This window comes from Miniopterus natalensis, chromosome 1 (genome assembly GCF_054644295.1).
Source record: "Miniopterus natalensis isolate mMinNat1 chromosome 1, mMinNat1.hap1, whole genome shotgun sequence".
NCBI classification, from domain to species: Eukaryota; Metazoa; Chordata; class Mammalia; order Chiroptera; family Miniopteridae; genus Miniopterus; species Miniopterus natalensis.
Window position 1 is genome coordinate 170,947,995 of NC_142081.1, and position 27,984 is coordinate 170,975,978.

Here is a 27,984-nt window from a genome sequence, read left to right on the forward strand (position 1 = left end):
TGCTGTTTCCCTTGAGTTCTTTATAGTGCTAAATCAGCACAACATTATCATAATCTGAAAATGATATGGGGGCACAAAGGAGTCCTAATTTATATATATGTGTATATATGTATATACATATACGAACATACTTTTCACTACCATATACATATATACACACACATATATATGTGTGTGTGTGTGTGTGTGTGTGTGTGTATATATATATATATATATTATCCCATATTCCAGTATCACATGACAGAATTTATGGTAAAAACTAATCAAGACATTTAGTTTTCCTGTGGCCACTCATGTAACGAAGTGAAGAACACCAGTGTATTAATAAGGTCCCTTTTTATCACATGATATTTCTAAGTAGCTATTTGGAATGCTCAGAAGATTCCACTTTCAGTCTCCTAAGACCTCCTAAGACATAATTTAAAGTGGGGCTTGTAAGAACAAGCATCTTCAGACTCCAGTTAAAACAGCAGAAGTAACTTCTGTTTATATCCTAGGAAACCTTAGATAACATGCCTTGTTTGTGAAACTGAAAAAAAAACACCACCACCAGATCAGCACACAAAGAAACAGATATTAAGGAGGGTAAACGCCCAATTATTTTGAGTCCTCATCATCTGTGCAAAGCTAGGTGGTACAAGTAGGCTGAGTTTGAGGAAGGTGTTTTCTTTTTTGATGCACAAGAAAATTTTATGAAAATGGGGGCATGGGAGAGGGAGCAGCTCTGTGCTTCTTGCTGTGTCACCTTTATTTTATGTTCCTAGTGTCACTAAGACTAGCGTAAAAATAGCCTGCAACAAGAATGTTCTAATCACCAGCCACCTTTTCCACCTTTCTTCTTTTTCTGTTGCTGTTTCTTTTTTGTTGCTGGAGCCCCTGCAGGTTTTTGGTGTCTTGGGGGTATGATATTACTTGTAGATGCAGATGCTGTTGCTGCACTGCCAGGTCTTGGGGAGGTGGGTGGGCTGCTCACAGTTTTACTGGCATCCCTAAAATCATCAGATCAGGAAAGTATTGGTTATTCATACATTCAACAAAGAAAAATGCTATAAAAACATACATACATAGATTTTACTTTCTGTCACTAACAATCTCCCACACACATTTTATTTACTTTAAGGTGGGTTCTCCAACTCTCTATCCATTTCCCATTTGAATAAAATTTTTACTGCTTTATAAGAATAAGTAATATATGGTACATGCCAATTCTTAGAAGGCTTAGAAAATAAAGAAAAAAATTAAAAATGACATAATTCTACCATGTACAAATGACTTAATTAGAAACTTTTTTTTTAAAATCCTCTCCCCAGGATATGTTTTTATTGATTTTAGAAAGAGAGGAAGGGAGAGAGAGAGAGGCAGGTGTAAACATCAATGTAAGAGAGAAACATTGATTGGTTGCCTCCCCTACATGCCCTGACTGGAATCAAACCCACTACCTAAGTATGTGCCCTGGCTGGGAATCGAATCCACAAACTTTTGGTGTACAGGATGACACTCCAACCTACTGAGCCACCCAGCCAGGGCAGTAACATTTTTAAGACTTCTTTCTAATCACATTATTTATGTCTTTGTTTATCTAACTACTTAGTTTGGTGAATGACTCAGTGTATTTAGTTTCCTTTTGAAGTTACTGGAATACTATTCTTTATGATAGAACCCTACATCCAAGTATTTACAATCCAATCCAACCAGAAATACATTTTCTTTCCTTTACAATAGCATATTGCAGAACATCAAAGACAGACCTGACTATCATACTTAAAATACATTTTAAAAATTCTCACTAATGACCCTGAGTCAGTCTCAGAAAGATCCAACCTCCTATGCTCTGAGTGACCTCAATTGGGAAGCAATGACTTACAGTTCAGATGAAGCTCCTGCAGTTGCTCCCTGGGTCCCCTTTCCAATCTGATCCTTCTTCTTACCCTTCTTTCTTCCCCGGTAGTAAGACCTTTCACGCATTGGTAGCCATCTTTCTGGATCTGGGGTCACTTTTGGGTCATAATTCTTAGGCAGCTTTCCTGTGTAAAAATTAATTGATGAAGAAATAAGAAATCTGTCCATAATGTTTCCAAGGTAGTTGTTTAAACAATTATTTCCAAGCCTGGGAATAAATAACATTAAAACTAGATAAGTTTATCTGAGAAAGTTTTATTTGTGTAATCTATCAGGGGAAAAGGCCTTATTTCTAAGCATGACACAATATTCAGAAGACATAAAGGAAAAGATTTCACAGATATATCTATATAAAAAAAATTAAAGATACATTTTAAGAGAAATAATAGAATTTTAAAAATTTTATTGTAACAGAGTAACATATAACAGAGTAACATTCTTAATATGGAACAACTTCTTGATAATCCAAACGTAAATCATATAAAGAAAAATGGGCATAGCTGTAATTCAGAGTAAGCCAGAAGAAATAAAAGTCATTAATCATGTGAAAAAATGCTCAGCCTCACTAAATGAAAAGGGTAAAAAATTCTATCAAACTAACAGATATTAAAAACAGTAATAACGCACTATTGGTGAGATAATGGGAAACACTCAAAAACCACAAGCAGAAGTGTTTACTAGTACAGCCTTTGTCAAGAGCAATTTAATTGTCAGTACCAGTCAAAATTTATACTTCTAGAAATTTATCCTGCAGAAACCCATAAAAGTTGTGTGTTAGAATATTCTCTGATAGTCTTTAAAATAGCAAACTAACTTAAATGTCCATCAGTAAAAGAATGATTAAATAAACTACAGGATAGCCCTACTATAGCAAGCTGTACAACAGGTTTAAAAGTAAGTACATCTAGATTTATTAACTTCAAAAAGTCTGCACAATACAGCCTAAGATAGAAGATTAAAAGAAATTATCCTGATATGTTCATATCAACTTTGTAAAAACTTATATTGACAGACCACATAAAAGTATATGTATGTTCTATATAGAAAAAAAGTTAACTAATTACTTCTGGGAGCATGAATTTGTGAAGTAGGGAATTTTAATTAAAAATGTATTTTTAAAATATGTTTTTATTCATTTTAGAAAGAGAAGAAGGGAGGAGGAGAAAGAGAAACATCAATCAGCTGCCTCCTGTACGCCCCTTACTGGGGATCAAGCCCACAACCCTGGGATGTGCCCTGACTGGGAATTAAACCGATGACATCTTGGTTCATGGGTCAATGCTCAACCACTGAGCTACAGGTTGCATGGGAATTTTTGCTCTTTATGCCATTCTATTACAATAGAAGTTCTACTACTTTTGCTTATTTTTATTTTATTTTACTTCTTTTTTAGAATAAGCAGATATCACTTGTAAGTTTTAAAATATGTCCATTTGGAAACCACAAAATAAAAAAAAGTGAAACGGCAGGTTATTGCTATCTTTAGTTATCATGTGTTCCTTTAAAGTACTAATACATAAAACAACACAAAACAAATATTTGAGTTTTTACCAATTTCCAAGTACTGTGACAAGAACTAAGACTTCTAATTAAAGACAGTGGATTGAATGCAAACATTAGTTTCTGCATTGTCCCAAAACTCCACTAAAGTGACAATAAACACATTAGAAGGAACAAAAGGACAAAATATATTATCAACACAATTTTGGAAGCTGGAAAACATATGGAGGAGTAGTAATAAACTTGGAAGATTTGGGAAAGCTAAATCCTAAGATGGCAGTGGGCAAAATCAAGAAGCAACTTGATTTGACCACAGATTTCCCCAAGACTCAGGATCAGATAACCTCTGTTTAGGTGAAGCCAAGTATTGCAATTGTACCCACTGCTGCCACAGATTAAGCCAGCCAAAGCCAATCAATGCATGGCATTCCTTTGGTTAATGGCTCAGGGAAGAACACTGACCTATGTTGGCCCAATCAGATTAATGGGAAAGATAGCAAAGGACATCCAAAGACTCTAGTGGGATTCAGTTTTGTGTACAGCAGGGCAAAGAGATACAACTACTGGATCAACCAGCTTTGATGCTAACTTCACTGACAGTTTCATAAACAGCAAATTTTCTTAAATCAGTTTGACGGAGTTCTATGGTACTTGTAGCCAAAAGCACCCTAATGTATCAGCGCTTACTATGATCCAGGCATTGTTCTAAGAGCTTTACATGTATTATCTTACTTAATCCTATGAGGTACATACCATCATATTCCATTTTATAGATAAAAAACTCAGGCAGGTATGTTAGGCAATCTGTTCATAGTCACAGTGAAAGAGCAATGTTACTTGAGCAATAATTTGAATTTAGGCAATCAAATTCCAGAGTTGTACTCTTTAATAAAATTAAATGTTAGCTGTAGTCAAGACAAAACTCAGGTGTTCAAGGATACACGAAAAGAGAACAGTATATTTGTTTGAAGATTTTTATACAGGGCTAAACTTAAGCTTTTATCTTGTAGAAAGAAATCTAAAGATTTTAAAAAAAGCCTTACCCTTCTTTTTCTTCTTCTTCTTTTTCAACTCTCCCTGTCTACAAAGAAAACAAAAATCATTACCACCAACGTGATAAAATACAGAGCATTAAGCACGTGCAAAAGAGCGAGCTGAGTACTTTATCATAAAGGTGTTCAAGATCTGCTGAGTGAGGACTCATCAAAGCTAATAAAGAGACTAGTTGGGGATATTTATTTAGGTTAAATTTAATCAAGCTTCATCTACTGCAGTTTATGGGAAGGGGTTTAGAAAAGAGGGGTGACAATTGTTTTAAGAAAACATACCATTTACATTGGCACACATGTATTTTTATGTAAAAAGAAAAGAAATGTGCATCAGCATGAAAATCTACAATAAGTACCTCATGTTTGGCAAAAGTCGGGAACAGATAATTAAGTTCTTTGCCAGAATAAAATGTATAGGTATAATACACACAAAGAATATCTCTGGGAGGATATGCAAGACAAGTAACATTGGTTTTGGCCTTGGGAGGGAGGAATAGAGCGAGCAGTGGAAGAATTTTTATTCTGCAGGTTTTTATTATTCAGGTTTTGAACCTTGTGAGTTTATTGAATTTTTTTGTTGTTGTTAATCCTCACCCGAGGATATTTTTTTCCATTGATTTTTAGAGAAACTAGAAAGCAGGGAGGGGGAGGGAGAGAGACAGAGAGACAGAGAAACATCGACGTGAGAGAGACACATTGATTGGGTGCCTCCCACATGCATCCCCACCCCAGCCAGGGCTCGAACCTGCAACTCAGATATGTGCACTTAGGAAATCAAACCCACGACCCTCAGGCCAATGCTCTAACCATTCAGCCATGCCAGCCAGGGCTACTGAATTTTTTAAGTAATAAAAAGTTTATTAAGTACACTGACACCCCCCTACTCCCCCAACCCCGGCAAAGGGCATTAAAAGAAGCATAAGTAGTAAAGAAAACACTTCAAAATAATTGCTAAGTACTCTGACAGCTACAGTAAAAAAGAAACATAAAAAAATATATATCTCTGGCCTTGACAGGGTGGCTCAGTTGGTTGGAGAATCATACTGTACACCAAACATTTGTGGGTTTGATTACCTGTCAGGGCACATGCCCAGGTAGTGGATTCGATTCCAGTCAGGGTGTATATGGGAGGCAACTGATCGATGTCTCTCTCTCTCTCCCTTCCTCTCGCTCTAAAATTAATAAACATATCCTCCGGTGAGGATTAAAAAAAAAATTCATTCTATCAATGAGTTCTTTCAGGGTACCCTGAAGAATGAGAAATGCAACATAAAGTGTCTTATGTCAGAGCTTCATCGCTTCCCCCAGACTGTATTGTCTCCCTACAAATCATACTCCACAGCCATACCTGCAATTTCCCAGAGATCCTCTGCCATTTCCTACCTCTTTGCTTTTGCTCACTCTCTCCCTACCTCTTCCTCTTCTTCAAGTCACCACAATCGCCTCTTCATGAAGTGTTTCCTAACCTCCCAGCATCCCCAGGAAGAACCATCCCCTCTAGTTTATTCCTGAATGCCCTGCGCAATCATAGCACATGCAATCTTCATTGCAATTACTGTTTACATACCCTTCCCTCTGCTAGACTTAAGTTCTTTTGAGGGCAAGGACCATGATTTATATTTTGTCAACAACATAGTGTATCTTGACAAGTAACTAAACCTTTGTATCCAAAGCTAGCATAAAAGATATTAATAGCCCTAGCCTGTTTGGCTCAGTGGTTAGAGAATCGGCCCGTGGACTGAAGGGTCCCCAGTTCGGTTCCAGCCAAGGGCTTTACCTCAGTTGTAGGCTCAATCCCTGGCCCCGGTTGGGGCGCATGTGGGAGGCAACCAATCAATGTGTCTCTCTCACACTGATGTCTCTGTCTCTCTCTGTCTTCTCTCTCCCACTCTCTCTGAAAAGCAATGGGAAAAAAAATATACTCAGACGAGGATTAAAAAAAAAAAAAAAAGACAATAATGCCTAATGAAAGTATTGTCTTGAAATTTGAAAGCTTAAAAGTCAATGTACATCTCAGTAGTTGTACAGAATTAGAAATGAAATGTATGTTCTTACTAATTACCCAACTCTGTTTTGGGAGAGGGGAAAAAATACTGAGAATAGTTAACAGGCATTATTTAAAACCCCTCTTAAGATCTGGCTTGGATTTATTTCATTCTGGGGTTCTTTATAAGGCTTGAAATCAGAACCATACAATAAAATGGAACAATGTCATATCTCTGAGGCTCTAATTCCTTACTTAAGTTTTTAAATTCTCTTACAAGGATGAAAATACTTTTTTATACCAAACACAGAGTACATAATAAAGTCAATCATATACTTGGTGCTGATATTGTTTCAAAGTTACAAAAAAAATTAGATTTCAAAAGGTATTCAAAAAACGAGAAAACAGTGAAAAATTAAGGAAGCCACAAAACTGAAGAAGTGTTATATCTTTTCCATTCTCTATTCATCCTGAGTCAAAAATAAAATCTTAAACATTTACCATAGGCCTCTGCTGTAAAGAACTGGAATTTGACTTCATATAAGTTAATAAACCTGGCTAACCTTTCCTCCAAATCAGCAAAATAAAGATCAGAACTCTGGTTTAGAATTTCTGAAGATACACTAAATGTATATCAATAACTTACAGGTTAATAACATAGGGCCAACATAGGGCCCATCCAGCCTATGCATACACAGCATATGTCTATCTTCAGAACCTGGAAAAATCTCCAAGACTTATTAAAAGAAAGAAAGCAAGTTTGAAAATACTTAGTACAACAATCTGACTTCTGTAAAAAACAAAAATAATCCAATCTAAGGAAAACATTTCCAATTCATCTGTGTGTGTAAATACAAAGAAAAAGATCCGGAAGGATACACAATGAATTGATACCAGCAGTTAACTCTGGGCCAGAGAGGAGAGGAAACAAGGACTGAGAGTTGGGCACAACAAAAAGGAAGGGGAAAGAAACAAAGGGGACTTAAGCCTTACTCACATGTAATTTTTATAAGAATGTATTTTTATTCCTTATATAATTAAAAATCAGCATTAGTGAATGTTACAATGAAAAACATTACCCTTGCTCCTTTGGTTGACTATCTCCAGCAACTTTTCCACCCTTCTTCCGAATGTACGTAGCACCAGGAGAATTTTCAAGAGCCTCAACATCTACTTTTAGAGACATACTATCTGACGAGGGTAAGTGTTTACTAAGACTGGGATAGAACAGTTCAGGAACACAATACATATACATATATATGCCTAACAATATATCTATGCCAATAGAGAAAGCACACTGTCTTTTTTTGATGCCCTTTGTCACAAGCAAAAAAAAGTTCTTAAATCTTCTATAGAACAACAAATCAGCAGGTCATAAGGTCAATTATAGATCATATATTGTGATAGGAAAACCTGAAAAAGGAGTCGTAATCTAATCATCTATTCCTTAACTCAGTGACATACTTCTAGGTGGTGGCTTAATAAAAACTCCATTCCAAAACAGCTATCAAGCGTATAAAACAGACTTGCTCAATGCAAAAGTTTTGACTTGTGGCTGCTTAGCACCCATTCCCCCACCTTGGTTTTGGGAACATACCCATATTGGAGTAGCACACATGACCCAAACTCAGTCAGTCAGGGCACCAATTTCTCTTACTGTTTTAGATGGGCATGTGACCTAAGATAGTTCAATAATCAGGATGACATTTCAGAATCATGTACTAGTATCCAAATAAGAGGTTTTCTTGTTTGTTTTTTGCTATTGGACTTGAACCTGGAGAGATTATGAACTGTATGTTATTAACTTCATTTTTGCTTGTGGATCAAGCTGTACCCCAAGTTGGATCAATCCCTGTATTTTTCAGTGACATTGATCAATAAATTCTCACTTTTGCTTTTACTAGTTAGAAGGGGGTTTTATTTGTTGAAATTTACAACAACAATACAAAGTCCTGGTCAAACAAGTACTGGAAGAGATCTAGTATTCTACTTGGGAGCTTCTTGGAAAAACCAAAAGGATACGCTTTCGCTTTCTCAGGATCTACAAGTGAGTAAGCAGAAATAAGCTGCGCCAGGGTATGAATATCTTTTGGATTTTGTCTAAAAGAAGAAATAAAGTTACTCAACAATTTATAAGACTGAAGAAAATAACATAAACAAGCAAAATAATTCCCTCATATTAAATAACAGCAATAAAATTTGGATTTTTACGTCTCCACCTTTCAGAGCTTACTTCCATAGCTGTTCTAGGTCACTAATTGCCTCCTTTTTCCGCCCATATTTGAGTTTGAAGTTTGCAGCTTCTCTTATCAAGGACAGATGAGCAGGAGATTTGGGCTACAGTTTGAATAAAAAGAGAGAAAAAAAGTTTTAAGCTAAATATTTAGCAAGTCAATGAAGTTATATTCCTTAGACCTTTAAAATGACCTATCCATTAAATTCATCTTAAGTTTTACAGAACGCATGAAAAATCATAAACAAATTTGCACATAGAAAAAGGAAGAGAGGTAAACAAATTAGTGCAAGTGATGACCATGAATTTGGAACACAACCCATCTCCATTTAGATCTTCCACAACTAGAAATACTCCCATAATCAAACATATGTCACCACAGTTCTCAAACATTATCTGAATAGTTCCCAGAACACTGATATCTATCCACCGCTATGAGTATAAAGGCAACCTAAGTCGGGTATTGCCCATGCAGAAACCATACTTGAAAAAAAAAAAGATGTACCTATTAGATAGAGACATGATATGGAATCATTCTGTGTATAGCTAACCTTTGAACAACACAGGAGTTAAGGGCACTGACCCCCCTGCACAGTTGAAAATCTGGGTACAGCGGTACCTCAGTTTTCAAATGTCTCCGTTGACGAGCATTTTGATTTACCAACACCATAAACCTGGAAGTAAATGCTTTGGTTTTCAAACACGCCTCAGAAGTCAAACATGTCACACGGCTTCCGCTGAGTGCAAGATCCTGAGGCCTAGCTGTGGGCTGTTGATCCCTCAGTTTTCAAATGTTTCAGAACTTGTATGGTCTTGCAGAATGGATTACATTAAAAAACAGAGGTACTACTGTGTAACTGGACTTCTGAAAACCTAAATGCTAATAGCTTACTGCAGACCCAAAGCCTTACCGATAACCTTAGCAGTCTATTAACAAATATTTTATATGTTATATGTACTATATACTGTATTCTTAGAATAAAGCTAGAGAAAACATTATTAAGACAATCATAAGGAAGAGAAAATACAGTTATAGTACTTATTGAAAAGAAATCCATGTATAAACGGACCTGTGCAGTTCAAACCCATGTTGTTCAAGTGTCAGTGGTATTACTGTTTTCCCAATTATACCATCCATGGGCTCTCTAGTCACTAAAGATGAGTTCTCTAATATGCAATCATATATTATTATTTTTATTTCTTGAGATTACACACACAAAGGAAAGAGTTAAAAAAACATAACTGAACAGTTTTTAAAAATTTATTTTGCAGCCATTTCTTACTTCTAATAACTTTATCTGGATCTGGTATGCTTAATAGCATTCCATCTTTTACATAGTTGTAATGTTTCAATTCTCCTAAATTGTGAATTCAGTAGTGCAGCTTTTTATTTTTAAGTAGACACATGCCCTTATAACATTTCACTCCATTTATTTACCTGATGGTTTTGATACCACTGGATAGCTTGTGTGAAGACCTCAATGGCGCTATCAATATCTTCCTCATGGCTGTACATGGTCACTAATGCAGACACCTACCCATCCAAAGGTATAAATTAGTGAATAAAATTCCTCCTTTTCTCCCAGAATAAGTTTTTTGAAAATGGAAAACACTGAATAAACAGCAAATAAAGCTTGCTAGGCTCTCTCCACCAGTACCTAATTCATCATAAAAATTACTCTATTATGGAGTGTAAACAGCTAGAAATACCAAGAACAGCAGTGCTTTCCAAGAACAAGTTATCTATAAAATATACTTTTCCTCTAAAGTAGTGCTAGTTTACAGTTATCAGTCCGCAAGGTAAGTACAGAAGTTGAGAATAAGCACTTAGAAAATCAATTTATATAAGACATTGCTGGGACATCCCAGTGCATGATCAGTGGTGTATACACACTTTTGTGGCTAAACTCCATGGCCTGAGCTGCACAAAGCCAGTGAAAAGCTTGCCTAGTGTGTTCGAGGGATAGAAGGAGGAACTTGTGGCTGAGAGGAGAAGAGCAATAGGAGAGAGGACAGAAAGCACAAACAAAGCGGAATTTTGAGAAAAATCAGTAAAATTGATAAAGCTCTGGTGAGACTGATCAGGAAAAAAAAAAAGACATGAATAACCAATATCAGAAACAAAAGGTTCTAAAGATACTAAAAGGATAAATTGTGAATATTTGAACAACTTATATGCCAATAAATCCAACAACCTGAATGAAGTGAATAAATTTCTTGAAAGATATCAGAAAGCCAGATATTAAATATTAGAAATATTTTATTTTCAACCACATATTATATTTGATTCTAACATAAAATACTATTACACATTTACTAAGTCCCAATTATAAACCAGCTGTGAGAGGGTATAGGCATGAATAAAACGGTCTAGTTTAATAAACGCACAGACCACCACTATAAAATTAGTCAAAATAGATGCTTTCAGAGCTACACTAGTGATCTAAATCTGTGATGCTGGAATAAACTGAGAACTAAAAACTAAATTTACTGGCCACTATTACTAAATTCTTTTACTTCAAAGAAATCACACTGAGGACATAAAATAATTTAGGCTAAGGAATTCCCTATATGGATCTTAGATTATTTAAGGCTGGCTTTCAGTAGTAATATAAGGCCTCAAGACAGGTAATAACAAGTGCTGGAGAGGCTGTGGAGAAAAGGGAACCCTCATTCACTGTGGTGGGAATGTGGACTGGTACAGCCATGGCTGTCTGGAGACTCCTCAAAAAATTAAGAATAGAGTTACCATATAACCCAGCAATCCCTCTCCTGGGTATATTACATGAAAACATATATTCGCAAAGATATATGCACCCCTATGTTCACTGCAGCATTGTTCACAGTGGCCAGGACATGGAGACAACCAAAGTGCCCCATGATAGAGGACTGGATAGACAAGATGTGGTGCATGTACACAATGGGACACTACTCAGCCATAAGAAAGCATGAAACACTGCCAGTAATGTAAGGCCTAAACAGTACCTGGCACATCTGAATAAATAATAAACCAGTGCAAAGCAGAGCACAAAATGAAATTAAATTTATACCAGAAAGTAATTATTATTTTAAGTATTATGAATATAGAAAGAAATAGGTAGAAATTAAATTGAGTACAAACATCAAACTATTATTTTTTCAGTCTTAGAAGATTTTAGTTATAAACTTACCATGCCTGGTTTATGTTTTAACTCCTCTATGCTTCTCAAGATCAGACATGCTTTGGAAATATTACCTTAAGAAATCAAAGACAATATCAGCCATCACAATGAAGAAAGCATATTATGAAAAAAAAAAGACAAGAAATTTATGAGTTGTATTTTGCAACATCTCTAAATAGTCAAGCTTTGGTATCCAGGGAAGAATGTACTCTATTTATTCATTTTGCAGATAAGAAAACTGAGTCTTAAAGAAACCATATACCTTATTTATGCCCACAAAGAAAGATAATGGTAGATAATCAGAAAAGTCATCTCCCATAGACTGAGAATCATTCTAACAATTTAGTAATAACCCAAGGTGGCCAACTAACTCACTAGTAAGTCTGTTGGAGCTCACACCATCTAGCTTCATGTTTGAAACAATAATTATGCTTCACCATTATGTAAAAATTTAAAACTCACATAGTCAACTAATTCAGAATCATTCCAATCATATGTTTCCATTAAAACAATATTTTAATCATGATGAAATCATTAATACCTTGGGAAATTTTCAGCTGTGCCATGGTCAGCTTAATTTCAGCTGCATTTTCTGGATGCTGATCTGAAAATTCCTAAAAATTTTTAATTGGGGGGGAAAAAAATCACATTTTATTTACACTACTCACTGTACACATTCCAATTACTTATCTTAGCTACATAAAAATTTAAACCTAGTTTTAAAAAATTAAACTTCTGGTTTTAGGTCAAAGTTTTACTTTGGAAAAATTTTATCCAACATCTGTTGTGCTTTAAAATTATGCTCTGAAAATAAGTGCAATAATGTCAAGTTTCTAGAGAGTCACTAACAGAAAAATAATTAAGATTACTACATAATTTTTTTTAAAAAGATACTCAAATAAATGATACCTCCTTACTGAAGGTCCCTGCTAGGCAACTCTGCCCTTCAGGATGGTACTAATTTTACCCTGTCCAACTTTCCAATGTACTCTACCCTAAGGAAATTAAAAAATAATCTAACAGCTGATTTAGGCTGATAAAAACCAAGTCCATATTTCTGTGATTATTTGAGGTTAGATTGGGACTCACTAAAGAATATATTACTGAAAAAGGTGTTAAGCATGTTCTGGTATTATAAGCCTAAAACAAACCCTTAACTAGTTAAATAGATCTCAAAATGAAAAGCATTCTTTAGGGTTTATGGCAAACATATACTAATGTAAATTTATATAAAACAAAGCCATAGCCCGAGAATTAACTAAAGTGACACTCTAGAATTTGTCTAGTGGTATATTACCTATTACTTTGCCCATGAAATTTATAAGCTTTTACGCATAATGAAAATGAAACAAGGCTGCAACTATCTAACAACTCATTAAAAATTCAAGTAATTCCTTTACCTGAAGCAACTCTATTGCTTTTGTGTGCTGCTTTTCACGACAGAGCTGCGCAGCTTGGATTAACACAGGTAGGAGATGCTCAGGACTTTGGGACTGTAAACTGGAAGATATTTTTCGGCATTGTTCTGCCTAAAAAGACAGTGTTCCCCCCCCCCCATAAAAATAAGCTGGTTAATAAAATTAAACACTGAGTGACCAAAAAGAAAAAAGTATTTCAGAATAATTTGACTCAGTTCTAAATAATAAAAATGTTACTGCCTCTCACTCTCCCACTGAAAACCTCTGCTCCAAAGATAATGAAATCATAATTAAATTAGAATGAATACATGTTAGGGTTAGAACTGACATCCTTAACATTTATAACTTGATATATTTTGCATAATTACTTTAATTCAGAGAGATTAGAAATCAAGTATTGACAAAATTATCTCATTTATAGGTGTGAACAGTATTTTCTTCCTCTTAAAAGCCACCAACAGCACACGTCTACAAAGAAGTGAGCAAATTGTTTAACCAATAAAATCTATTGTATATGACATTCTGAAGAACACATGGGTTTAAGACAAAATATAAGTAGAATGCACTGATACATCCATTATGCCTCAGATGCCATACTCTAAAAGGTTTAGCCAGGGGAACCAGAGATCTGTTACCTACCTGGTTTGTGTACATAGCAAGTAAAGCTTTGTTAAATTCTATAGCTTGCAGCTGTTTCTTGGAAAGCTTAAACTCTACTCCTTCTGCATTGGTTAACTTCACCTTCTTCTTGGAGTCAAAGACATTTTGGTCCTGACAAAGAAAAGTTCATCCATCATTAACAGCAATCTCAGACTTCAACTATTTTAACACTCCAAGGCCTTATTCCTCTTTCATTTAGTTATTTTATATAAAAACATGAGAGCTTGGAAGATAATACATCTGCCTGGTTGGGGTACCTATGCTCCTAAGACACATATAAATTTGTTTTGGGTTCCTGCTTTTCTTTTGTCTTATATTTCCACTATTATATATTGTCTTATATTATATATTGTCTTATTATATATTGTCTTATATATCCACAAACTAAATGCTTGTTTTGAACTTTTTGAAGAAAAGTACACAGAGAGCACAAGTTCTACAGTGGAAATTAGGACTAAAAAGGTAATTAAACTTGCAAGTTCTACAAATTATGCCCCTTAGAATTTAGGTGACAAATGATGAAAGTAACGCATTCCTCTTTGAAATATTGTAATTATATAAGCAAATCATTAAAATTCAGAAATATATTCACACCTCTCTTAAACCCATTTTTAGCAAAGAATACTAATGTAACATAGCTACTGTTTTTCCTTTTCTTAAGGCCCTTTTCACCTAGGCAGAGGTACTAAGAAGCTCAGTTTATGTGTGGGGCAAGCACAATGTTATCTGCCTAAAGAAAGTCACATACCTTTCAAGGAAGGAAGATACCTTTCAAGGAAGGAAGATAATTAAGTCACACTGCATCCTAAGAAAGACAAGCTGAGCATCAGAGTGTCTACTATGTGCACAGTATTCTAGTTTTGCTAAATGATATACTTATTTGCAAATAACTGATACCACTGTGCTTTTTAAACTAGGTCTTTTGGCAGTTTAAAGACTAAAAGGAGACAAAGAAGAAATCTAAAATAAATTCGAATTTTTCTGAGTGTGAAGCTCCAAACCAATGTTAAATTATTTTAACGTACAGCAAGAAACTGGCTTTCACACAAATCAATCCTCAGAAAACGGTATTTCGAGTTGGAACTCCTATATCACTATTTTAATACTTCATCATGAATGTCACTGCCGAGATTTCTCTTTAACTTTGCTATCATGGCACTTATTATTCAAATGTAATTTTCAAGGCCTCCCATACTTTGGTATCATTCAATCTAAACTTTTTTTTTTTTTTTAAACTAGCCAGCATGTATATATTCTTATCTCTTGTTTTCTCATTTCCCACCCCTCTCACCCCCACAGGCCATAAATATTTCTTCATAATTCATTTGTTTATGCTGTTGCTTAATCTTCAAACTGTATCTCTCTTTCAAGGGCAAGCTCAAATTTGCCAACCCAGAGATCACTTCAACAGATACTATAGTTATAAAGTATCAAGCAAGAAATTCAAACATGCACAATTTTTTTCCAACACCAGAATAAGATTTTAAACCTGTAATGATTAAGACCATGTTTCATCACTACCTACTGCACCCAGCACTATTTTGAGTAAAAAGAAATAAATACCTGTTAACTGAAGAAACTACTACGTATAATTAATTACATTAAGATTGAGATATTTAGTACTTTGCACACTCTCCTCCTCACAATTATAAAGCACATAAAAGAACTTTGTCCTGCCCGGCTGGGTGTGGCTCAGTGGTTGACCTAGGATCCAGGAGATCGAGATTTGATTCCCGGTCAGGGCACATGCCCAGGTTGCAGGTTCAATCCCCAGCAGGGGAGTGCAGGAGGCAGCAGATCAATGACTCCCTCATCATTGATGCTTCTATCTCTCTCTCTCTGTCCTTTCCTCTCCTCTCTCTGAAATCAATAAAGATATATTTTAAAAAAATAAAAAAGAAATTTGTCCTTACTGGCATTTCAAATTATTCATAAACATAGGCAGGTAGATATTGCTGCTAAGATCCAAAAGCCAGCATAAATTTTTGGAAACCTAAACCATGCCAATGGCCTGCAACATCCTGTAACTACTACTCCCCTAATGACATTATCCCACTTCTGTTGGCCTCTGAATTTCTGCTGTATAGGAGGAGAGAGGTGCCATGAAGGACTAGAAGCAGCAAGCCTACAAGTCAGAGACTGGAATATGAATCCAGGTTCTACCTCTTACTAGCAGTGACTTTATACATATTACTTAACTTCTTTCAGCCTCAGATTATACTCCTATAAATTGGAAATAAGTACTGCCACCTAAAAAGATAATTGTGAGGATGAAATAAGATGGCACTTGAAAAAAATCACATGGAATATCAACACCCCCCGCCCCCAATGTTACTTTCATTTTCTGTTGACCTGAATTTCAAATCTGAACATGAGAAAAAGAACCTGCCTACATCTCCCCTCCCAAAAATAAAAACCACTGGAAAGAAAAAAATTATCTACAGAAAACTTTCATTGAGACTCACTAGATAAAAACATGTAAAATATGGGCACACAAAGTTTAAAAGTCTAAACATTTTAGTTTTCTAACAAATAGAGATTCCCCATATTATTATAAACTAAGAAAATAGTAAGATTTTAAAGTCCAGGGTCTGTACTACAAAAAAGTTTTATTGCTTGAAAACCTTTGCATAATCATCATTACGAGAGTTAAACAACTCTCTATTGTGATTTGCTACAATTTTGGACTCTGTCATTGAAAAACACCACCCCACTTATCCTAGAACAAAGCCAGGTAACATGTTTTCAGTGTAAAATATAAGTGCAGGCTAGCCATGGGTATTTCATACCTTGTTAATGGTAATGATGTTATTTGCAATCACAGCTAGCAATCCCACATCTGTCGGCCTGTGAACAATAAGCAAGTCAAAAAGGAACAAACCTTTAAAAAGAAACCTCCTCCCCTATAAAAGACACTTCCTTTCAATAACTCACTTTAGTTTTATTATCTGATTGTAAAGTTGCAAAGCCTCCTCTGTACGACCCTGAAGCTGCAGAATATAGGCCATCTGCCCATGAATGATGGCAAGTTCTGCCTGTGGGTCTTCCTCAGTCCCATCCTAAGCAGAAGAAGAAACATTTTTTTTTTTTTTTTTTTTTTGCTGTAAATTCTCCAAATTGCTCCACATATTTACCAAGCAAGCGATCAAAACATTCAAAAGGTATAGAATCCTAAGAAAGACATAATTTTCAGGAATTTTCCCTTCAGTTTGTTAAAATTTAGGAATTGACACCAAAAAAGGAAAGTTTACAAAAACCTAACTAATTATCACCATACAAAGAACTTGAAAAGCTGAAACTAATTCTGTATTTAAAGCAGCCACTTTCTTAACCGACACTCCAGATTAATCCATATTCTCCATTCCTCTGGAAAGGTTGACTGATGCCCACATAAAATGAATGCTCAAGGCTAGGGGGCTGTTCTCAGCAGGAGTCAGGCGACTGTATCCTGACTAGTGGTCAGATGTGTTTGCTTCCAATCCCATTATGCCAGTTATGTTTAATAAGCAAATCACAAAACTTAATTATCATAGTAAGGGAAGAACTATGAGTGTGAAAGGAGACTTGTCTCAATAAAAACTATGTAGAATGCTCATAAGTATTTGATAAAGGTGAGTTCCTAAAGAAAATTACTATCTAACTAGGTGTGAGCCAGAAAATGGTAAGACAGTTGAAAAAATTCACATCTAAAAGGACTGTACTAAAACTACTTCACAATTGTCTTTAAGAAAGTGTTGCACTTAAAAACACACAAACTGAAAATGAGATCGTGAAAGCTGAATTATGTCAGATATATACATAAAATTCCTCTGAACAGACCCATACTCAAACACCTGAGCCCTATATATCTGAAACTGAAGAATTATTTTGTATTTATATGAATTTAAAATAAAACATATCATACACAAAAACTTTTGTCATTTCTCACCCTAAGAGATGTCTTCAAATAGCTGATCAAGAGGTTTTCTACTGTGATTCCTATTCAATGAATTATCATCTATCCCAGAAAGTCAATAAACACTATAATGAAAGCCCCTACAAATTTATTAGTCAGAAGTGTAAAATTTGGGTTTAAAACAGTAGAATACTTACAGAATCTTCTGATAATGAACAGCGGCAAAGATCTATAGGAAAAAAATGGTTTAAAAATTAACATTGCTGGATAACTCCCATTCCTTTCACCATTCCAAAGAGCAAGAAGATTTCAAGATAATTTTAATAACAAGTAAATTTGAAATTTATCATTAGCATCAACTATTAAAGATATTATTAGTCCCTGGTTATTCTAACTCTTTGACATTTTTCATTCATTTGTAATCTCTATGTTTGAAAATCTTTAAAGGGCATTTAAAAATATTAATGTTGACTGCAAAAAATCAATTTCCGAAAAGTAAAAAAAAAAAGACAATAATACCACCACCCAAAGATAACTATTAGCATTTCAGTTATTGTTTTTTAAATGTAAATGTACAGCTGCATTTTAAAATGAAAGTGGGATAGTCTACACGCTATTTTGAAATCTCCCTTCTCTCATTTAATATACTATGAATATCTTTTTAAAAAAAATGTTTTTATTGATTTCAGAGAAAGGAGAGGAGAGGGAGAGAGAGAAACATCAGTGATGAGAGAGAATCATTGCAATGCTGCAGGCCTGCCCCCTATTGGGGATAGAGCCTGAAACTGCGGCATGTGCCCTAACAGGGAATGACCGGGAATCAAACTGTGACCTCCAGGTTCATGGGTCAACACTCAACCACTGAGCAACACTAGCCAGGCACGATGAACATCTTTATGTTATAATAAATATAGGTCTACATTTTTATTATTTTTAACATTATAATTTTTAATGACTGCATGGTAATCCCTTTGGGTGTTATAGTAAAACTTAGCCAGTCCTCTAACAGAACAGAAACTCAAAATGTTTCTACATTTTTTTCCTTAGAACATCCCTTTAATTAGCATTCATACAGATACATACATGAACTTACCTATTTCCTTAAGATAGATTTCTAGAAATAAAATTCTGAGATCAAAGGATATGCAAATTTTAAAATCAACTGCCCATTGCAAAGTTTGTACTACTTTTACACTCAAATCTGCAATGTATGAGAATGTCCTTCTCCCATGCCATTGTCAATACTAGGTAATATCAAGAAATTCTACTTCTCAAACATATTTTTCTTCTCATGATGCTCTAACCTTTGCTCTTATTTTAACCTTCAACATTTAAGAGTAAAACAGACCCAATTTCACCCTTTTTTCCTCCCCCCTGTTCACCAAAGTCCCTACCTCATTTTTATAGCTTCCAGGAAAAATGTATACAAAAGAAAAGTCTAAATGTTTCAGAAGACCAGATATAAATTTTCTAGTAGACCACCTTCCTACGTCATATACAAGAATAAACTCAAAATAGATTAAAGACTTAAATTTAAATGTTAGCCCCAAAACCATAAAAATCTTAGAAGAAAACATAGGAGGTAAAATATTGAACATTTCTCATAGCAATATATTTTCTGGTTCATCTCCTCGAGCAAGGGAAACAAAATAAAAAATAAAAAAATAGGACATCAAACTAAAAAGTTTTTGCACAGCAAAGGAAACCATCAACAAAATGAAGAGACAACTTACTGAATGGGAGACCATATTTGCCAATGATACATACGATGAGGGGTTAATATCCAAAACTTATAAAGAACTTATAAAACTCAACACCAAAAAACAAGCAATCCAAACATGGGCAAAAGACCTAAATAGACACTTTTTAAAAGAGGGCATACAGGTGGCCAACAGACATATGAAAAGATTCTCAATCTCACTAATCATCAGAGAAATGCAAATTAAAACCATAATGAGATAGTACCTCACACCTGTCAGAATGGCTGCCATCAACAAATCAACAAACAACTAGTGTTGGTGAGGATGTGGAGAAAAGGGAAACCTCATGCACTGCTCGTGGGAATGCAGACTGGTGCCACCACTGTGGAAAGCAGTATGGTGGTACCCCAAAAGATTAAAAATGGAACTGCCTTCTGATCCAGTGATTCCACTTCTGGGAATATATCCAAAGAAATCTGAAATACCAATTCAAAAGAATCTATGCACCTCTATGTTCACTGCAGCATTATTTATAATAGCCAAGATTTGGAAGCAGCCCAAGTGCCCACCAGTAGATGAGTGGATAATAAAGCTGTGGGACATTTACCCAATGGAATACTACTCGGCCATAAAAAAGCAAATCTTACCCTTTGCGAGACCATGGATGGACCTAGAGAACAATATGCTGAGTGAAATGAGCTACTCAGAAAAAGACAAGTACCTTACGATTTTACTCATATGTGGAATCTAATGAACAAAATGAACTATCAAGCAAAACAGAGACAGACCCATGGACAGAGAGCAGGCTGACAACTGTTGGGAGAGGGTGCTGGGGGAGAGACTGAGAAAAAGAAGAGAAAAAAAACCAAAAAAACTCATGGACAGACAACAGTGTGGGCACTGCCAGAGGGGAGGCTGGTGTGGGGTAGTGGAGGAGGGTACATGGGTGGATAAATGGTAATGGAAGGAGACTTGACATGGGGTGGTGAACACACAATACAATATACAGATGATGAATTATAGAACTGTACACCTGAAACCTGTATAATTTTGTTAACCAGTGTCACTCCAATAAATTCAGTGAAAAGAAAAAAAATTTTTTTAAATAAAAATATAAATATTGTGTGAACTTTAAAAAAATTTTTTTTAAAAAGAGAAGCTTCAACACATAAAAATATTGCATATGGAAACATACTAAATGGAGTAAAAATGTGCTTCAATAGTGTTATCAATGTATAAAGTAGTGTGTGCATACATGCACACATGTAGGTATACCACATTATTACTACACTTGAGTACCTGTTTAATAACAATAACACTTACTAAACACTTATATTACATGTCATGTATTAATGTAAGTGCTTGACATTAACTAACTCAATTTACATTTAACATGCACAGTAACTTGTCCAAAAACCTATTCCTCAAAATTCATATTTTAAGGTCCAGTGTGGTTGAAAATGAACAAATAGTATGACTTATGAATTAGACAGAAATAGAGGAGAGATATTATCAAAAACCTAAGGGAAAGGCTAGAAGATCTTTGAGAGATTCCCACCTACTCAATCATTTCCCCTTAAAAACATCACAAAGTCAAATGCAGTTTTTGGAAATACTTTGCAAAGTTATATGAATATTACAATTATATGTAATTTTAATAAATTCCAACCTTCAGCTTTTTGTAGGATTTTCATTGCCTGACTCAGCTGGCCTTGTCCTATCAGTGCACATGCAGTATTGTAGCATAGTTCATGTGTACCTTCTTGGAGGCCCAAGTTCTCCTGTCATGGAATAAAACACCAGTCAAACACTAGACAAGAATATCATTTCATGGCTGTGTGGGTGCTCAGTGATACTTACTGGAACCACTTTTTCCCAATTGCTTTGAGCTGCCACAACTGCTGAAAGATTTGTTTTTCTCTCCTCATCATAATCATCTTGGGAGTTTCGGACAAGATCTCTATACACAGCTAAGCATTCATCATAGCGTTCTAGTCGGTATAACTGAAGAGACAAATAGCAAGTAAAAAATCAGAGAAAAGAAATATAGCGTTATGTCTCTAACACTATACAAACCCTTTTTGGAGCCACTAAGAAGGAAAATTAATTCAGCATAACATGGGTAATCAACCATTTCTCCTTTATAATTTTTCATTTAGTTCTGCATGCTACTAATTCTTTCAAAAAGTTACTTGTAATGACTCTGCTATATTGCAGACTTGTAGGCATTATTCAGTTAGAAAAGTCACTGTATTACCTCTTCTTGAGGTTAGGTAAATGCCTAAGTGGCATGTAAAAGAAAATCTTTCTGTAATAGAAATCACCCTGTTACCTAAATATGACTTACGATGAAAAGATTTTTCCCATAACACACAGCAACTACTAAACTCCAGTAAATAGCAATAAAATGTTAACAAAAGAACTTAGTATTTCCAGTTCACTATATTTAATCTTCTTTTTCTCTTTCTCAGAAACCAGGGATCTTATAGGGTAGTATGAAGTACAACACACATTTCCTGCTTATTTCACTGAAGTTGTCCTAAAGGGTAATAAGAACCATCACTGTGGGTCAGTTAGTCCACCATGTGTGACAGAGACTGGTGCCCTTCACCAATTTCAAAATGCTAGAATCTACCCTAAACCTATATAGCTTACCTTTAAAATTCTTTATAGAACTACAATCCATGAACTTGCCCAAATCTTTCTTCAACCCATTTACATTGTTAAACTCATACTACCTCTTGGGAACAATATAGTCAATATAACAATCTGTCCTAAATTGACATTTTAAAAATCTTTCAGAGAATTTTGCTAGTTCTAACATAACGTTTCTATCCTCTCATCATTAATAGTCCTATTTTACATTAGGCTTAATTATACATCTCAAAACTAAGATATTTTCAAGGATTTCATGAACTAGCTCTGACTTTATCCAAATTATCATCATGATTTTATTTTAAACTTAGAATAGTTAAAAACCAGAAAGAAATACAATTTCAAAACTGTTTACATATATAAGCTCCTTTCCAACTAAAAAGTCCAAATTTCATAGGATAGTTCTTAACTTTAAATTACCCTGGGGAAGTCATTTGTTCATAGAACATTACATATGCAACTTCTGCATGAAGATCAAGAAGAGGGAATATGTTTAAACATCAAGAACTAGTTTGGTGGCAAGTTTTGTGGAGCATCAGGTTCCTCATCTGTGCTCTTTGCTTCAGGTAGAGTCATGCTCCCTCAGGATGATTGTCAACAGGTATTTAAAAGCAGTAATTACCACTTGTCCATAAAGCTCCTTTAGTTTGTCTGTCTGCTGGTTGGCACTTTCTATTGTCTTCAAGGCATTCTCAATTCTGTTCAGCCTATATTCACAATATGCCTTCTCAAAAGAAAGAGAGTTACTGAAAAGGAAAAAACAATATCTGATCATTAGCTCACATGGCAGAGCACTCACTATATGCCAGATACTGCTCTAAGCACTTGATATATATTGTTATTCAATTCCCATTAAAAAGAGAGGAAGCTGACAAAGGTTAGTGACTTGTTTGAAAGTCAGCTCATTAGTGGCAGAAAATATTATATAGATTTCCTTAGCCTCTCTTGCTTTCATGGATATTCTTATTAGAACTATTGGCCTTTTGAAACAAACATTTAAGAATGAAATCATGAATCAGCCAAATAATTATCTCAGATACAAAGACAATCTGAACACTGATTTTATTTATTTGTTAATCCTCATGTGAGGATATTTTTTCCATTCATTTTTTTTTTTAAAGAGAGTGGGGGGGGAGTCGGGGAGAGAGAGAAAGAGAGAGAGATGTGAGAGAGACACATTGATTAGCTGCCTTCTGCACACGCACGAACCGGGGCAGGGGATGGAATCTGCAACCCAGGTATATGCCCTTGACAGGGAATCGAATGCTCAACCCTTCTGAGCACAGGCCAATGTTCCAACCACTGAGGGACATGGGCCAGGGCTAAACTCTATTTTAAATAAATCATTATAAAAGTTTTTAAAATCTACTAGTCAAATAATAAACCACATAATGCTGCTTTTAACTTGTTCAAGAAACAAATGAGCCCTAACTGGTTTGGCTCAGTGGTTGGAGGGTTGGCCCTTGGAGTTAAGGTCAAGGGCATGTACCTCGGTTGCAGGCTTGATCCCCTGGCCCTGGGCAGGGTACATGCGGGAGGCAACCAATTGATGTGTCTCTCTCACATCAATGTTTCTCTCTCTCTCTTTCCACTCTCTCTGATAAACAATGGAAAAAGTATCCTCCGGTGAGGATTAAAAAAAAAGAAACAAATGATTGGCAAACAAAAAGTAACTAGAAATCTTAAAAGAATACAGTATTTGTATCCAAACTGGTAAACATACAACTACAAATACGCTACTTAATATACATAGATTTAAAATTTCACCTACATTAATGTCACACCTGAAACTCATTTTGAAATTGCAACCATAACCATGAGGAAAAATATGTATCAAAGCAAATGGCAATATCTTTTATTTACTTGCCTAACAAGAATTATTTCAAAATTTTCCAATCTCACAAAATGGTCAAAATTCAAAATACTGAATTTCAGCATAAACATATTTACTAGTAGAAAGCAGTGTTCCCTTTATTTTTTTAAAAAAATATGTCTTTATTGATTTTATAGAGTGGAAGGGAGACGGGGAGAGAGGAACATCAATGATAAGAGAGTAATTGATCGTCTGCCTCCTGCACGCCCCCAACTGGGGATCGAGCTCACAACCCGGGCATGTGCCCTAACTGGAAATCGAACCATGATCTCCTGGATCACAGGTCGATGCTCAACTGCTGAGCCACGCCAGCCAGACTCCCTTTTATTTTTAATTAAGTTTAAAAATAAGTTTTCTATCTGTAATACGTGTATATGGCTGAAATAAAACACAAAAAGGTATATACTAAGAGGCTTTACTCCCACTACTTTTCAAATTGACCCTGTTCCACCTTGCCTCCTACAAGTGACTATTTTTACACACTGTTTCTCTGGCTAGGATGTGGTGGTGTTTCTTTTAATCCTTACCAGAGGATATTTTCCCCCCCATTGCTTTTCAGACAGTGGGGCGGGGGAGAGAAACATGATGTCAGAGAGACACATTGATTGGTTGCCCACACATACCCCAACCCAGGGCTCGGGATACAGTCTGCAACTGAGGTACATGCCCTTGGCCAGAATCGAAACCAGGACACTTTAGTTTATCGGCCAAAACTCTAACCACTGAGCAAAACCAGCTAGGGCTGGCTAGTGTTTGTTTTTGCACATACAGAAAAATACACATATAAATTCTTATATCCCCCTTTTGTTATACAAAAGGAAGAATACTGTACACTGCTCTGCCCTTTATAAACAAGAATCTTTAATTAAAGAATAAATATGCTGCAAATTTCATTTCAATACACATTTCTTTTGGGGCTTTAGGCATAACTTAAAAAAAATCAAATTAAAGTAATAATTCGGAATATAAGCTCACATTTCATGAAAAGATAAAAGAAATGAATAAGTGAAAAATATTAATGAAAACAAAAATACTACCAGTCTCAAGACTGTTAAAAGAAGTCTGACAGTGAAAGATCTTGGCCTAAAATCAAACTCACCTAAACAATTGTCAAAGGAGGTAGGCACAGAGGTACAGCAGGTAAAATTGCTATACCATCCTAGAGACCTTTATTTAAACTGCCCTACCATGCATGTTCTGCCTTCTCTGCCCCCCTCCCTTTTTTTATTTTTATTTTATTTATTTTTTATTTATTTATTTATTTATTTATTTATTTATTTATTTATTTTTTTATTTATTTATTTATTTTTATTTTTAAATATACCTTTACTGATTTCAGAGAGAGGAAAGGAGAGGGAAAGAGAGAGATAGAAACATCAATGATGAGAAGAGTCATTGATCGAGCCCACAACCTGACCGGGAATCGAACCCCGATAGCCTGGATCCTAGGTCGATGCTCAACCACTGAGCCACACCCGGCCGTGCCCTCCCTTTTTTTAAATTAAACTTTCTGCTAAGTTGTTCTCCCTATGTCCTTTAAGAACTCTTATTACATTTATGCTCCACATCCCTCCACAGTTTACCTCCTTCTTAGTGGTTCAAAGGGAAGACTGGGTAAACAAAAGGCTTCCCAAGGCAGAAAAGAACAAAGTTCCTATTACTCCATCCAGTTTCAAAAACACTACTGGGGAGTAACAGAAAGAAAAAAAGGAAAGAAACAGGTCAAAAATCAATGAGTGGTGGTGAAAAGATTATTACAGCTATGGTAAAAGTGTTTCTAATAACTGCACGAACAACCAATTGAATCACTTACTTGGCTAACACTTTGGTATGAGTATTGATGACATTCAAGGCTTCCTTGAAACTTCCATTCTGGATAAGGCATACCACTTTACAGTGTAGGGCAGTCACATCATCCTTGTTAATCTGCAATACTATAGAACAATTTTAGGAAAATAATTTTTAAATCCATTATGTTTTCACATTTTTACTAAATTTTCCCACCCTCTGCCTCAGGAAATTACGTTTCCAATTGTATTGCAGCAAAAATTATTTGTCAAAACATTTTTTTTTTAAAAGGTGGATCTTCATTTTTAACTGAAGAAGTGATAAAAGGAGAGTTATAATTTAGTAAGTTAGATTTTCAATAAGATAGATTCCCAAGATGAAAGTTCCCAAAAAGGAGAGTGAAAAAGAAGCAAGAAAGAAGCTGCTTTGTCCAGCTTTTTCATCTTGGGATGCATGCTACAGCCTACATATTTCCTCACTTTACAGGGAAAGAAGAAAGTTCATGTAGAATTTGGAAACAAATTTAATTTTGAGTACAAGATTGTCATTAGATGCCTTCAGGTCTTAGGCAAGTCTCTAACTGCAGATCTTAATTTTCTGATCTGCAAGTTGAGTATGAAAAAGTCACCTATTTTACAAGGTTATCAAGAAGATGAAATGAGAATATTTTGGCAATATCTGTAAGGTCTGAAGTATACAAATGCAATTTATCTTGCTGGCAATAGTTCCAAAAACCATTCAAAATTTCCCTTATCACCACAGATGACCAAAGAGAAGTACAAGGAAGGAGTCAGGTAGCCAAGTTTCAATGTCAAACAGCTGTTCAGTGTCAAAATGACCAGGATTACTCCCCTTGCTCCTGGGCAACTATGGGAATCCAATTCTAAGAGTCAAAAGAGCTTCTGCCAAGAAAATATATACTGTATTGGATAACAAACGGAGAATTGCTAATTATATAGTTCCTGCAACTTACTACATTTCCACTGAGTAGTATTGGCTGTAGGCCTAGCCAAGAGCTAACCTTAATTCAAAACACATTTAGGAATCAAATAATTCTAATTAGTATCTATTTTCCTCAATGTCTGAAATCACCACACACACAAAAAATGCACCGTGAGCACAATTACTTCTTTTCACGTTAAACCAACAGGTTGCTGAAAATTATTTATACAACCTTGTATGGTACTGACATACCTTGTATGTTATTACTGCTTTAAATAGCAAACCCTGTCCTGGTAATTACATTTTTAAATCTACCAACTGTAGGCGGCATCTTCAACACTGAAGAACTTAGCACTACAGAGAGCATTAAAAAGCACAGGATAATTGAACATAATGAATAAACCTCATACCGAAGGCAGTTTATTGGACATTATCAGTTACGGGGCACAAAAACAAAAACGCCAAACTTCTCTTCCGACGTTGTTTCAAGTGTCGGTGCCTTCGCACGCACAGTTCCTGGCCTAATGACACTGGAGAGATCCTATCTGCAGGCACGCAGGCCCGACACACACACCCAGCCCTTCCCTCTCCCCAGGGTCCGCACAGCTGCCACCCCGTCAGCACCCGCTTCTACACTACGTGTCACAGGCAGGTTCCTCCCCTCGCTGAGGCCCAAGAGGGCAAACTCCCTCAGCAGTAGTTCTGCCCCGGTCACTCCGTCAAATGGAAGGCGAAAAGAAGGCAATGTGGAATATTTGCGAAACAAGGCGTGAAAACTGAAGAGTGAAGTGAGAACAGTTTGGATGAGGCGCTGGCAGCTGCGGTCTCTTTAAATCCCTCCCTCGCTTCCCGCGGGGCGTAAAGAGAGAAGTACACGTGGCTCTAAACAACCCAAGACCCAGGGCCAGCTTGGCGCAGCCGGGGGCTGCCACCCAGGCCCACCACGGCCGCCAAGCGTTCGCGCCCGGGACGCAGGCAGCTCGGGTCTCCCTCTCCGCGTCTACTCAGAGGTGGTCGCGCGCGCCGGAAGGAGACCGCGGCCTTCCGCCGGCACGGGCCCGCCCCGGCACTCGCCCGGGCACCCGCCCTGACACTTACTCTTGTTGACGGTCTTGAGAGCGCGCGTGAAGTCACCGTTCTGGCCATAACGGTTCACTTCGCTCCAGAGCGCAGGCACCGACACCCCCCCACTGCCGCCGCTCGCCATCTTGCAGGAAACGCGAAGGG

General features: G+C 36.1%; 1 protein-coding gene across 1 annotated transcript; it reads right to left on the minus strand.

The window, feature by feature from the left end:
* Nucleotides 1-233: 233 nt before the first annotated feature.
* SRP72 (signal recognition particle 72) lies at nucleotides 234-27,966 on the minus strand. Its single transcript, XM_016207513.2, has 19 exons — nucleotides 27,856-27,966; nucleotides 25,841-25,961; nucleotides 22,777-22,900; nucleotides 21,360-21,503; nucleotides 21,169-21,280; nucleotides 17,997-18,028; nucleotides 16,839-16,963; nucleotides 16,694-16,751; nucleotides 13,884-14,015; nucleotides 13,227-13,355; nucleotides 12,368-12,440; nucleotides 11,836-11,900; nucleotides 10,104-10,199; nucleotides 8,666-8,769; nucleotides 8,455-8,532; nucleotides 7,512-7,649; nucleotides 4,443-4,480; nucleotides 1,865-2,024; nucleotides 234-989 (listed from the first exon to the last, which is right to left on the minus strand). The coding sequence occupies exons 1-19, from the start codon at nucleotides 27,962-27,964 to the stop codon at nucleotides 812-814; spliced, it is 2,016 nt and encodes a 671-aa protein (XP_016062999.1). The 5' UTR covers nucleotides 27,965-27,966; the 3' UTR covers nucleotides 234-811.
* Nucleotides 27,967-27,984: the final 18 nt, after the last annotated feature.

Excerpts from the sequence above, each read along its gene's own strand:
- SRP72 (XM_016207513.2), bottom strand. The coding sequence starts at position 27,964 with ATGGCGAGCGGCGGCAGTGGGGGGGTGTCGGTGCCTGCGCTCTGGAGC. Across the intron at positions 21,504-22,776 it reads AGGAGCTTTATGGACAAGTG|TTATACCGACTAGAACGCTA; the intron begins GTAATTACTGCT and ends TTGTCTCTTCAG. Across the intron at positions 8,770-10,103 it reads AGTGGTATCAAAACCATCAG|CCCAAATCTCCTGCTCATCT; the intron begins GTAAATAAATGG and ends TTCAAACTGTAG.